Source organism: Augochlora pura, chromosome 7 (assembly GCF_028453695.1).
Source record: "Augochlora pura isolate Apur16 chromosome 7, APUR_v2.2.1, whole genome shotgun sequence".
Classification (NCBI taxonomy): Eukaryota; Metazoa; Arthropoda; class Insecta; order Hymenoptera; family Halictidae; genus Augochlora; species Augochlora pura.
In genome coordinates, this window is record NC_135778.1 from 33,198,915 (window position 1) to 33,213,171 (window position 14,257).

General features: G+C 46.0%; 1 protein-coding gene across 1 annotated transcript in view; it reads right to left on the bottom strand.

The window, feature by feature from the left end:
- LOC144472942 (uncharacterized) overlaps positions 1-14,257 on the bottom strand; it is an 84,607-nt gene that overhangs the window by 59,801 nt on the left and 10,549 nt on the right. The window contains exons 2-3 of the mRNA XM_078186411.1: positions 9,652-10,908; positions 3,682-3,827 (exon numbers count right to left, since the gene is read on the bottom strand). Coding sequence (XP_078042537.1) covers positions 3,682-3,827; positions 9,652-10,908 — 1,403 coding nt within the window. The remainder of the gene's footprint in view (positions 1-3,681; positions 3,828-9,651; positions 10,909-14,257) is intronic.

Here is a 14,257-nt window from a genome sequence, read left to right on the forward strand (position 1 = left end):
TACTCGAGTGTAGTTCACGATATTTTTCATTAAAAAATATCCAATAGTATATATATTGATTTATGTAAATATCCGCCTCGCGTGGTGTTCTTATATTAAGAATCGAAGAGTTTGGCGGAGTGTACAAATTGTTTCCGATAATTTATGAATTGTGGCGCGTTTGCACGGTGAAAGGAGAACGGTTGGGGAACTTTTTCGATTGGAATAACCACGGCCGGGAGTCCCCGGAGGCCGCAGCGCCGGTTAATGATCGGTGAATCGCGTTTTCGCTCTCGGCGATGCGAGGAATCGCGAATGCAAAAACGCGTCGATTAATACGTCTATCCGGCGCGTGAGCGGCGTAATTAGAAAAATGATGAGGTGTCTGCGCGAGGGGAACGCGAGAGGGGGGGAAAAAAAGCCCGTGAATCCATCGGCTCTGCTCTATCGCGCGCGAGAGAAAGCCGCGCGGAGAGCGATAGTGAAACGTCACTGCATTCTGCACCCGCGGAATGCAACGGAGGTTCGCCGATCGGCTGCAGCTTCTTTCCCATTCTTGTCGCTCGGCGGCCGCCTTTTTAATCACGCTTCGCCCGCGGGGAATTTTTCAACGAATTTAAGGCGATGTCTTTCCAGCGGGTCTGCTATTCAGAAAATCGAGCGAACGAGGTGGCACGGGGTGGGAAATATGGCGGTGGCGAGGTCGATATCGAATTTCCGCGGAGTCGTGTATCGGAGCAAACTATTCCGCAGGTGCCAGCCTGCTCGACGAAAATAGATCGAATTCGCGAGAGCTCTACGAGCCGATCGCACGAAACCCCCGGGCCACCCTTCGAGCTATCGATCCGGCGGACCTCCCGATACCCCCTAATCCGGGTTCGATAGCGAATCTCCGTTTCTAACGCGCTCGAATGACTCGCGTGCGTCAATTCGGAGAATTTCGCAGACAGCCAGGATCTCTTTCTCCGCTCTGTACCAGCGCGACAAATTTATGTAGAACATTGTTACTTACGCGAAGCGAAAGAGGAGATTTTACCCTTTGGAATGAGCTAAAGGCGATTATCCTGAGATTTTTTTAGAGAAGTTGTAATATTTCGAAGCTGATCATACTTTTACGATTCAGTCATGGGTGCTTCGACTCCGACGGCGAGGTTACGACTAAAAGTGCCATAAAATGATAATAAACGATAAGACGTCAATATACAGATCTACATAAGTTTTATTTAAGTAAAAAATTTTTGTCTCTCGTGGATGTTTTTTAATAATCATGATCATTTAAAAGACGTCATCTGCAGTTCTTGGTCAATATTTTAGGGAGAAATTTTTTTATCTGAAAACGACGTACTGGAGATAAGAAAGGAAATTTTACGTTTTAACCTTAACTAAGTTAGAGTATCCTGCGATTTTTCCTCGCGAGGTTAAAATATTTTATATCTCATCGCTCCTTCCACCGAATACTTCAAGATAACCATCCTGCCTCGGCTGGCACAGTTCCCACTAAAATCACCATAAAACGCTAACAAAAAATCGCAGCCCACTTTTCTTATTATCGTCTAAAAGTAGACACTTCAGACTACAAATTCGCATAAATTGCATCTCAAAAATAAAATTACTTAACCTCTATAAACATTCTCGAACGCACGCAATCGTTCGAAAATCACCATCCGAAATCGTCGTTCTATATTTTCATAAAAAAATCTTTCGCTGAAAACAACTTAGTAAATATAAAAGGGGAGACTTCGCCCTTTAAAACGAGCCGGGGCAGGCATCCGTGCGATTCTGTTTCGCGGAGTTACAGCGCGTTGAACCCGCGCGAGTTTCGCGCAGCGCTCGTTTAATTTCGATCGTCGGCGTATCTTGAAACGATCCTAATTCGAGAGATCGTCGAGGATGCCGTCGATCTCAACGTCCGCGGAGGACGATGGGATCCGGCGGGGGGGTAGAAGGGAACGAGCGAGCGAGCGAGCGAGAGAGAGAGAGGGCGGCGAGGGAGAGAGGAGGGGGGGCGTCGCGTATATTAATCGTCGTGTACAGGAAATTAACTTGGCCTTGTTTTATCTTGCATTCTGATGACTGCATCTGCGTATCGCGAGAAACGTGTAACGCTCCGGTGTTCCGCGCGTGTATTAATTAAGTATGTGCGACTCGGTATGCGCGAAGGAAACGATCAAGGACTCGCTTTTACGAGTCAGCCAGGTGCACCGGGTGCTTTTCTGCGAATCATCGGTGCCCCGATCCGCAAGAGAGAACCCACGATCATCGCGCGCGCTGCCACGGTCCCCGCGATCGGGGCGAACAAAACCAAAGAAATGCCTTCCACCCCTTCCCCCTTTAATCGCTCGCGAAAATCAGCAAGAGGATAATTAACACGTTCGGCCGCTGGCTGTCGCTCGGACAGGCACCCGAAACTTTCGCGTAACACGGTCCGCCTCGAGATCTCGCGGCGGATAGGACGGATTCCGTCGGCTTCGAGGGTAGTTTCATCCCTCGATTCGAATCGAGGACAACAATCGCGTTAATTAACACTTTGACTCTGTCGGATGCTGTTTCCCAGCGTGGTCGATCCGTTATTAGCAGGCTGACGATTTTTGTGCAAGATAAAGCTGTTAATTTTAAATTGATACGGCGGTATAAATATTTATTTTGTTCCGTGATTGTGTTGTTTAGCTGCAAATAATGGAACAGCGTTTTCTAATTTTCTGAACGATTTTGATGATTTTTCTTTCGTCTTGTCGCTTTTGTTGTAAGCATGTAGAATTGTAACGTGATAAGTGTTAATGAAGCCTGCCGTGATTTGGAATTAATTAGTGCTATGTAAAATATATAATATTACTGTATGAGATATAATAGGTTGGTGCACATAAAATATCGGATTTTTAAGTGAGTATATAAAACTGCATGTCTTTTTTTCAAAAGCCATTGATTTAATAAAAATGTGCCCCATACGTTTCAATACACTTTTCTGAACGCGAATTTAATTCATAGATGTCTGTCTTCAAGAAATTCTGATTTTTCAGATCAATAAACTATAGTATGGAATTTTTCAAACTGTCTCCATTTAAATGAAATAAAATATAAAATTTTATAAAATATAGTTCTTTTGCCAACCGACTTTCACTATTTTAAACATTTAGGACAGTTTTTACGGGCTAAATAGTTTATAGTATCCATACAGGCTACATAGTATATAGTATTCATACAGGCTAAATTGTATATAGTATTCATACAGGCTAAATAGTATATAGTATTCATATGCACCAACCATGCGATAAAATGCATTTTATCGCATAAAGATTATATAATATTACTGTAATACCACTATATAAAATACACAATATTACTGTATACAATATATAACATTACGATATTAATATATAAGGTGTATAATGTTATTGTAACATTACTGTACAAAATATATAATATTATAATACTATATAAAGTATACAATATTTTTATAATATTACTCTATAAAATATATATAATATTACTGTAATAACAACAACATTACTACAACACTACTGTATAAAATATAAAAATATCACTATACAATTACTACTTCACTGAAATCCTACAAAACGAAATACTTGGAACAGACATCACTTCCGAGTCAAAGTGTCAAATTCCACGCTTCGCCAAATTTTTGATCACGTTGACAGTCTAAGCGTTAATTAAGAATAAAGATAGATCAGCTTAGGTATTTACCAGGCGTCGTTTCGGCTTGATGAGAGGTCGGTTCTGGCCGTTCATCTTGTAGTAGAGTCCGCAGGCGTTGCAGAGATAGTGTCCGGTGCCGTCCCGTCTCCACAGAGGCGTCGAAGTTGCACCGCAGTTGACGCACTCGCGGCCCTCTATCGGGATCCCATCGAAGAAACAACAATGCTGTTAGAGACTCGTTTAGCTGGTTCGACAAGAGAGAAAGAGCAGAAGCTACGTCCGCGAGCGCCGAGCGGCGATTCGAATTCTCTACTCGATCGTCCCTCGGACGATCTCGAAATCGCGCATCCGGCGAAGCTTCTGTCGCCGCTCGGTGCCGCCATTTTGAAACACGACCGCGCTGGCACTGCCATAATGACTCCGAAAACTTTGTCAAACACGGCATAATTAATACCACGACGACTCGCACGGATTTAATTATAATTATAAATGTCATGGAGAGTGATACAGGCCTAGAAATATTTGACAATTTCTACTCGGACTCGGTAAACAATTATATTGTTTCCGAACAGGTGGATCTGAATTCCGAGATAATCTATATATTTCTATTATAATGCAACTTCTCAAGAGTGGACTGTGCTAAAAGTCGCTATATGAACATATTTCGCTTACTTATATTTGCAAAATTATATATATCATCTAATAAATATATTTGATAGAATAATTTAAATCTAAAATTTACTTTATATTGTACTATATATAATTTATATATATACATAATTTGCAACAAGGTTCTATAATTCCCAAAACAGAAGCCCTAATTTCGGGGGTAGCTTGCGCCCTTGCGAGACAATATACGACAACTCTTTCCCGCGTGTCAAATAGTTCTGCCGCGTACCATAGCAGTCTCGTTGGAACGCCGAGCGTGATAGTCGCCGTGGTGTTCGATAGATCGCAGAGCGAGCGTGGCCGAGAACGATAGACATCGACGAAATTCGGTGGTGGAACTCGCATGCAATTGCAGACATACCATACCAAGCGATTACCAGAACAAAAGCAGAGTCTCATTCGGACCGTGGGCGTTCGATCGATTCGTGGATCGAACACGATCGTCCGATAGCGGCTTGTTAATAGCGGGGACCAATTTTTCTCAGAAACAAGACCGGAGACAGAGAAAGAGAGAAAGAGAAAGACAGATAGAGAAAGAGAGAGAGAGAGAGAGAGAGAGAGAGAGAAAGAGAGAGCGATAGAAAGTGAGAAGATAGATAGAGAGGAAGAGGACAGTAGAGAGACCTGGCGTATCATTAGTCTACCCTCCACCAAACTGGATGATTTTCAGACCCCTTCCAACCGTCATCCTGGTCGAAGCTAGGTCTGAAAATTTTGTTCAAGGACAAGGCTTTTTTCAGGGAGGACTGTCTTTGATCTTTCACGAGCCGTGAAAATCCGCGTCTCTCTCGGATATTCGTCCATCGAGCTGCATCCTCCTCGGAATCTCTGCGCCAACGAGCGGCGACCATTTTACTGGAAAAGATGCCTTTAGAGACTGGAATTTTGGCCCTTCCCATGGGACCCGTTTCCGGTCGGACGCGATCGACGTGGCCGCGAAATAGTCGCGAACCGACGGAAACATCCGCGCGGAGCAGATAAACAGCGCGACGCGATTCGAGTTTCCCGCCGATCACTGGTGCCGTGCGCGCGAAATTCAAAACGAAAACTCGGATACTATCCTGCCGCGATTTTTAGCCATTTTGGACTTTAACTGTGCGTTAATATGGTTGATGCTAATATTTGAAATAATTTATGTTGAAATTAATATTCAGTTGTAATGATATTAAAGTAAAATTGAGAACAATAGTAATATTAATATCATATTAATAGTAATATTGATAGCAATATTAAGATCAATAGTAATATCAATAATAATATTAAGATCAGTAGTAATGTTAATATTAACATCAACCTAATATCATTTATTGCAAGAAATAGAAGTTTTCCTGTATATATAAATAAATAAAGAAATTTTGCATCCAACAGAAAATATCAAGGCAATCTGATATTATCAACAATTTAAGGTGATCTTTCACAATTTTCTGACATTACGATTTTTGAACATCTCAATTATGAACACAATTGATCATATCACATCTTTCTGATCGTTGCAAAAAACGCAACAGAACCTGATTGTAAAGTTATCGCACGTTTCGGACGAATATTTAATCAACAATGACCGACGCACAGTAGTTGATTTTAGGAGAACTCGGTAAAACTTGTTATAACTTGTGAACCATAAAAGATATCACAACGAAATTTTCGTTAAAAATAATGGCAAAACAGTAGCTTTCAACTACCAATAATTAAATATTTTTTCGCACTTGTTAAACAATAAATTTTAATAAATTTTCATTGCTGTTTCCTAACACAGGCAACTTTTTAAATCGATCGCGCATCAATCAGCGTTACTTTATTTATATATCATTATTAGCAATGACTAGAAGAACATATGATTTCTTATTAAAAAAATACGATCTTTATAATATAAAAAGACTGAGTAAAAATATGGAACATAATGAGCAAGGCATCTCAAAGAAGTTGACGAGATACGTCAGGCGAAGCATTCTACTCTCAAAACGCTTTAAATACTCGACTTTAAATATTCATAGTAATTAAAGTGTTTATTTAATTTTAATTTCTTTGTAGAGCAATACATATTGACCAATTGTCAATCCGCAAAAGCTGACTTTCTAGTTGTGCGTCACCAAAATTCTGCAAACCGGACCGCCGTGCGCCGTCGTGTAAAGTGGACAGGTTTTCCGAGAGAATTTCGCGTGCTGCGACGAAACAGGATCGATCCTGCCGTGATCGATTGCGCGGGAAGAGCGTTCCTTTCGCGGAAAACCGCACCGGCAGCCATAAACAGGCTGACGTCCACGGAATCGTCTGGCTTCGCCGTGATCGAGGCTGCCGTTGCCGCTCGCCGAGCGTGTGTATGTCGTAAGTCGATTTAATTAGCGGACTTCCACGCCGCGAAGTCGGGCCATTGTTCCCGGAATTAGGATTTTTACCACGCCGTCCTCGCCGCAGACCGACCATTATTACCGCAATCAACGTATCCGGCATTTTTCAACCGGCACACGTTTCATTCCCAGTCCTCCTACTACAGTTTTCTTCGCCTTTTCCCCGGCCGTCGCATCGATTCACCGCGATCGACCCGGTTCCGACGTTTGCACCAGTGACGCGCGCGGCTGTCTATACCCCGGGAAACGGAGCCTCCAAACATTTTTCGGATCTTTACGCTTTACACGGTGATTTTCTACGATCTTTACTGATCATTTACGCGAACTAATTTTGACGATATCTCAAAAATAAAAGGAGTTACAAGTGTTTTAAGCTCACCAAAAGCGATCTGCTTAAATTACAAATAGCTACTTTCGGTAGCAATATCGAAAATAATGTGTCTATAACGGAATATGAATTTTTTCTTTAAATATATTAATATTCTATGATTCTCACAGATTATTTACGTTTAAAAATGTTCAATATATCTCGGAAATTGTGTAAGTTATAATAATTTGAAGCGAGCCATGTTCGTCGTGTTGATCTCGAAAACATCGTTGTTGTATTTGTACTCGAAAAAAATATACCGAAAGAGACAATCTTAAACAACGTATTAACAAATTGCAAAAATCGTTATTGCAAAATCTGGTCGCTCCTTTTCCGAAAGAATTCTCAAAGTCCACCTATCCGGAGGTCCAGTTTCCCGAAGAACAGACAGAGATGTCCGTGGCAAAAAAAAAGAGACAACAAAATACCCGTTGACGGTTCGGCAACGATCGAACACAAAAACAATAACATTCCGAATTCGTCTGGCGCGGCAAAATCGTGGACCGCAGACTCATTCTCGAGAGGGAGATTTGCTGTGACAAAACGAAAAAACGGCAGCATGTAGCCACACCACATCGAGAACAAAAATACGTGTGTGCTGTATCGCGCTTGCGTAGACGTGTGTCACACCTGTGTATGTATAAAGACACGAACAGATCTAGAGACAGATAGAAAAAAGATGTAGAAACGATGTACAGGCTGGCCCGAGTTCGTCGTGGATCCGATCGGAGGGCGATCGCTCCGACGGCGATCGAGCAATCCTCCCCTCGATCGATCACGCGACCATTCGGCCACCCTGTAGATCGACGTTCGCCGTCGAGAAAAATCGAGAACGAACGGGGTGTGGTGCTGTTCACGCTGTACGTCTCGCGGGTGCCACTCAAAAAACACATCGGTGAGGCAAAAATACAAAAATACACGGTTCGTGTGTTTTCTCCCTCTCGTAAACACTCAGCTCTCGAGTTGATCGAGGAAAAGTAACGAGAAAAAACAGAAACAAATGTGTGTTCTCCAACGTTCCGATCAACGAGAACTGTAAGCGAAAGACGACCGCCACCAAAAGCTCGGGGATGGAGACGAAAACTGAAAATTCGGGATGAAAAATCGGCGACTCGAGGCTCCGCGGACTGCGCGATCGCTCCGCGGGGCCATTAGGCCACTCCCCCTGCTACACTCCATGCAGAAAACATTTCATTTTCCGCGTCGAGTGTCTCGAGGCAGTTCTAATGGTCCCCGTAGTCGAGAATTAACTCTTCCCTGAAACCTGTTCTACCACGACGTTTCTAATATCAATTGTTCTCCTACAACTCGCGTAAATAGTTAAATTGTTGCTCGACATCGCGGAGCGCCGAGTCGTCCAAAACAAGAGAAAGAAATAGAACGACGAGGAGATAAGCAAAACGAGAACGTCAAATAGAAACGGATGAAGTAGTCAAAGTGCAAAAATAACGATAAGAACCAAGGGACAAATGGAAACCATAAAACACCGTGCTGCTCTGGAACGAGGGTGCAGTCGTGTTCCGATTCGCAAACGGTACCAAGGAAGGCGAGGAACGAGGAAATCTTAGAATGCAAAGTGCTCCTTTCTTCGATTCCTTTCTCAAGCGATTATTCGTGCCGTTCCTTCAGATCGACGGTGCCGCCGGCGAGATAGTAAACCGTTCTCACATAAAAGAACCGGAAATCGACTGCACGCGTGTCTTTTGCAACGAGAACGGTGCTGCACCGTAACGAGACCGTATCATCAACAGAAACCCCCGGGACGCGTCTAATCAATTCGCCCCAATTAGAATCTTTATTCCGCGATCGATCCGCCCCCCTCAGCGGAATCGCGTTTACGGATCTGCAATGGGGAATGCCATCGGAGTACGCGTGAAAACGCAACGATACCGGGAGTCTGATTGCTGAACGAAGCGCGCGCGCGAATCGGCTCATTTCAACGCGCCGGAGACTATATATTTGCAACGATTCGGAATGAAAATATCACGTTCGAGTATTCCACCGCGTGGAACGTGCGCGATCGCGGAAATAGCGAACGGCGGAGAGAAACGCGCGAGTCCCGGATATTCAGCGATCTCTGCTGCGGTAAAATACTAATTAACGGTGAACGTATAATAATCTTGCGACGCGTGAAATAAACAAGACTGGACAAAAATGACGGGGAAAAGTCGACGATTGCGAAGATGACGCGACAATGTGGTATTAAAAAGTAATTTCTGCGCATCGATCATCGGTTTGCGAACGAACATTATAATTACTAATAATCTGGAACTATAAAAACGATCCGCGCGACTCGAATAACCGGATATCACCGTCTCCGAAGCATCCGCTTTCGTTCGCAAGCCGCGATCGCCTGCAAGGACCGCATGCAAGGTCCGACGAATCTCGTCCACCGTGCGAGCCCAGAAAAATAGTCCAGCCCATGATCCATTCCCCGAAAAAAACCGTAGAGACGAATGGTGCAACACCGATAACCAAAGGCCACCGCAAAACCAAAAGGAAAAACCCCGGCGTGAATCACGAGTGAACCCGGTGTTAAAGCGGAGAAAGTAAAAACCAGAGGGGAGTATCCGTAGGAAGGGTTGGTATTTGGGTCCGGGGTACGGAGAGAGAGTTGGTAGGCGTGCCGCTTACCGGCGGACGTCCTCGACTTGTTCCTCGGCTTTTGCTGCTGCTGCTGCTGCGCGGAGGACGGCGAGCTCGGCGTGTTAGGGTGCGCGTGACCGACCAACAACTTCGAGTCGACGTTAACGCCGGCCACGCCGGTCGCGTTCCCAGCCGCCGCGGCCCCAGTCCCGGCGGCATGATGCCCGAAGAGACCCGAGGTGACCGCGGCGGTCCCGTTGTGGGGGTTGTGGGACGAAGACGTAGAAGACGACGAGGAGGCGCCATGATGATGGTGGTGGTGGTGGTGGTGGGCATTACTAGGATACTGCAGGTGCTGGTACATGTTATAGGCGCTGGTGGCCGGGTCGTACTGCGACCCGGTGTGGTGGCTGTTGGAGGCAGCCGCGGCCGCGGCCGCGGCGGCGGCGGCAGCGGCGGCCGCGTAATTATCCCTGCAGGAGGGCGAGCTCGCGCCACCGCCACCACCCCCGCCGCCGCCCGCCACGCCGTTTCCCTGATACTCCTGCTGCTGTTGCTGCTGCTGCTGCTGCTGTTGCTGCTGTTGCTGCTGCTGTTGTTGCTGTTGCTGTTGTTGCGCGGTAGTGGCCTGTTGGCTGCCCGATTGGTTATTACCTTCTCGTTGCTTGACCTGTCCGCTGCCGGACCCTCCGTTCGCTCCGTTCCCCTGGTTCCCGGCGTTCGTGGTCCCGTTGTGCTGCTGGTGGGGCGGGGACGGGGCCCCGTGGTGGTGGCCCAGCATCACGCTCGGCTTGACGTCGCACGAGCTGGCCCCCGACGCGCCCAACGCGTCCTGATGGTGCATGAACGCGCCCATCACCGCCGCGTGCGCCACCGCCGCCTGGTACTCGCTGCTGGCGCCTCCGCCCAGCCCCGACAGCGGGTTGCTGCTGTTGTTGTTGTTGTTCGCGCTGCTGTTGTTATTGTTGTTGTTCGTCGTTGACGTCGTGCTGGCCGTGATGCTGTCCGGGGTAGCGTCCTTCGGCGGCGTCGGCGGGAACGAGAACAGGTGGTGGCCCGCGCCCGCTCCGCCGTGGCTCGACAGGCTGCCCGTGCTAGGCGGCAGCGACGAGCCCAACGGACTCTGGGGCTTTTCGTCGCCGACACCGCCGCCGCCCGAGCCCGTCGACGTCGGGAAACCCCATGGCGTCTTCGACGTGTCCGCGCCGCTCCCGGCCAGCCACGGGTGCAGCACCGAGCTGTGGAAGTGCGGCCGGCACACTTGGCTCACCGGTCCGCTCGTCACGCCGCTGCTCGACATCCTCGCTGCAAAACCGAAACAGATATCGTTAACTAGGACGTCGGTCTCGATTTTTCTTCATTCAGGTAGGATTTAGGATCGTAATGGAGCGAGCGACGCTTTCGAGCATCTTTGCTGGGGTCTTCGCGTGGAATTTAAGGGTGTCGATACGTTCCAAGAGGAGCGAAATTGTCTTTGATTTATTTTCAGACAGTGGTCGCGGCAATTATACGCGGTGGGTCACATGACTTTGTTGTACGTTCTTAGGATGCAGTTTATGTTCATTAATGTAAAGGGTTAAGGATAGAAAACCACCGCTCCACCAATCCAGATCCAAATAACACAATCGACAGTTAAATAATGTTCCACTGATTCCTAAACCTGTACTAATTAACCTCCTACCATCGATTAGTTGATAAAAGGAACGTTCCAACATTTCCATATATATATATATTATAAAATCAATTTCGAGCGAAAGAACATTTATAAAATAACCGTTATAAAATATCGGCTACCCCGAACGTGTCGTGCAACGTACACGTGTTGCAAACACCACGATCGCCCGTTCATTAACGTTCCATTAATTCTTCAACCTTGTTAATTTATCGGTGGCATTTGTTCGTTTAAAAAATCGTTCAGACTAGTCGGAAACGAAAGGAGCTTTCGGGAGAGCATTAAGAACCGTCGGCTCTTGAATATCGACGACGGTTTCGCAACGTCCATCGACGAGGCCTTAGGCTTAGAAACCGGTACGGAGCGGACGAACATGGACTCGCGACGGCGTATCGCAGAAACGGGGAACCTGATTCGTGCGTGCGCGGAATGATCGGCTTTTATGCCGACCGTAAAACCACCTAATTGCGGGAGACATCTTAATTAAGTGCGAGGGGCCCCCGGTGGCTGGAGGCGCGCGCTATTATTGGTCTCTCGTCTCTCTTCTCTTGTCTGTGTCCCCCCACCCGTCTGGCTGCCACCTCTCTCTCTCTCTCTCTCTCTCTCTCTCTCTTTCTCTCTCTATCTACCTATCTCTCTCTGCTCTCGACCGTCTCTCCCGTACCGGGCGCGCATGAATCTTTCACCTTTCGATCGGGTTCGCGCGCGCGAGCCGCGCGAGGCCGAATTCCGGGGGCCCCGCCCCCTCGTTGGTTAATTCGCGGACTCGATTGCCGCTTCTCCGTTTTCTTCGGAGGAGAGGAGACCAAAGCCGAATCGATATATCGAGTTCTTGCCTCTGCTCGCCACCTCCCCCCAACCCTCCCCCCCCCCCGCTCCTCCTTTACCCGTTCCCGTGGGAGACACCAGGGCTCCGCCTCGCCGGCATACGCTGATAACGAGCCAGTGTTTTGCCGAAACCCCACCCACCAGCGACGACTTCGCCGAATTACCAGCATTAACTCGGCGCCGCGACGCGATACGTATTTCCGCGGGGTCCCCCATACGCTTCCACGATCTCCTGCCGGCGACTGGTACCCGCGGCCTGAGAAATTGCCGCGGCGATACGCTCCCTGGGAATTGCCGGTTTTTCGGACCACCCTGTAGATAGACCGCCCGCCGAAAATGTACGCCTTTGATAGATGCGCTTTTATTTACGGCAAGAATAAATCTTGCCGCTCGACGATTTTTATGCGAGTCAATTGAACTATCGTTTATGCGAGGATAAAGTTTAAAACATCTAAGTTTCGCTGTTAAGACAGCACAATTTTTTCGGCGAAGAGTGTACTTTTGGATCGAAGAATGTATGAGGATGTTTATCGAGAATTGTACGTTACTGATGATAGAATTCTTCTTGAGAAATGAATTTTTTAGGCTGAGAATATGTTCATATATTCTTCACAGTACATTCTAAACGTACAAAAAGTTTAAAAAATTTAGGTCCCCCGGTTTAGTTATAAAAAAATCCTAAACGAGAACTACATTTCTACGCTGAAAAATATCTGCTGGGAATTATTCGCAACTCTACGTCACTCATGTTAACTTATCTTGGCGAACAATGAATGTTTTGAACCGAACATTTCTATAAACATCTCATGGACTACCCTTTGAACGTAGAACAAGTGCGAACAATTTAGGTGGTGGCGTTCGGCTGAGAAAAATTCCTGAATAAGCGCCGTATTTCCGGACCGATGGATCGGCCGGAACGTAAGTAAATAATAACAGCGGCGAATAAATAATCGGTAAGTGAATAATGGTGGACAGAGGGGGAGTGGATGGATGGTTTAGCGATAGATGATGGTATCAGTGTGAAAATAATCGCGGTGCCAGCGCTCGGCCGGCGAGGATACTAACCGCAGCTCGCGGGCGGAATGGAAGAGGAACGTCGCCGCGGAAAGCCGTCTAAATTTAGGAGCATGAAACGTAATATCACCCGGAGGGGTGGAGGGGGATCGCGGACAGAGACGAGCAGCTGCAGCGTCACGCAATTAATCGAATGCAACGATGCCCCGCCTGTAATTGGATCCCGCGCGCGCTCGCTGCAACGATGCGACGCCGTTGCGACGCCGAATCGCAACATGTCCGCGAATCGCGGCCCAGAAATCATTGACACTTCAATTGCCAACGGCAATCTCGAGCGCTGCATTGCAATCAAAGACAACAGAAATAAATCAAACAATTGTTCAGATAGTTGGAAAAAATAGTTGGCAATTTAATAAAATTACAATAAAACTATTTGATCAAGTTCGATTAAAATAATTCAGTCGGATTGAAGTGAAGTAATTCAATCACGTTGAAGTAATATAATTTAATCAAGTTTGGCCGATATAATTTAATCATATTTAATCAAAATAATTTAATCATGTTTAATTAAAATATTTTAATCAAGCTTAACCAAAACACTTTTGCTAAGATTAAAGTGAAATAATTTAATCAAATTAAGGTAAAACAACTGAATGAAATTTAACCAAAATAATGTACTAAATTCAAGTGAAATCGCTCAATCGAATGAAAATAAAGTAATTTAATCAAATTGAAACAGAAGAATTAAAAAAAAATTTCACCGATTCACTAAAATGAAGGTAAAGCAAAGTACTAAAATTAAGGTAGAATAATTTAGTCGAATCGAACTAGAATGGTTGAGTAAAATTAAATTGAAAGGGTTCGGTAAAATCAAATTAAAAGGATTCAATTAAGTAATCGAAGAGACGATGCGATCGCAGTGCGTAATTTTCGGAATTGTTGTGCCGCCAAGTGAAATAAGAAAGGCCAGGAAATGCCAGAGATTTCCCGGAGATACGGCATCCGGAGATCGCGACGCGATCTATATAAATCGGTCACTCGATCGCGACAGCTACGCCCACGCGCTGAAAACGCTCGATCCAATAAGCTGCACACCGTGCATTCCGCGCGTTCATACGATAATTGACTCGTCGCGTCGGT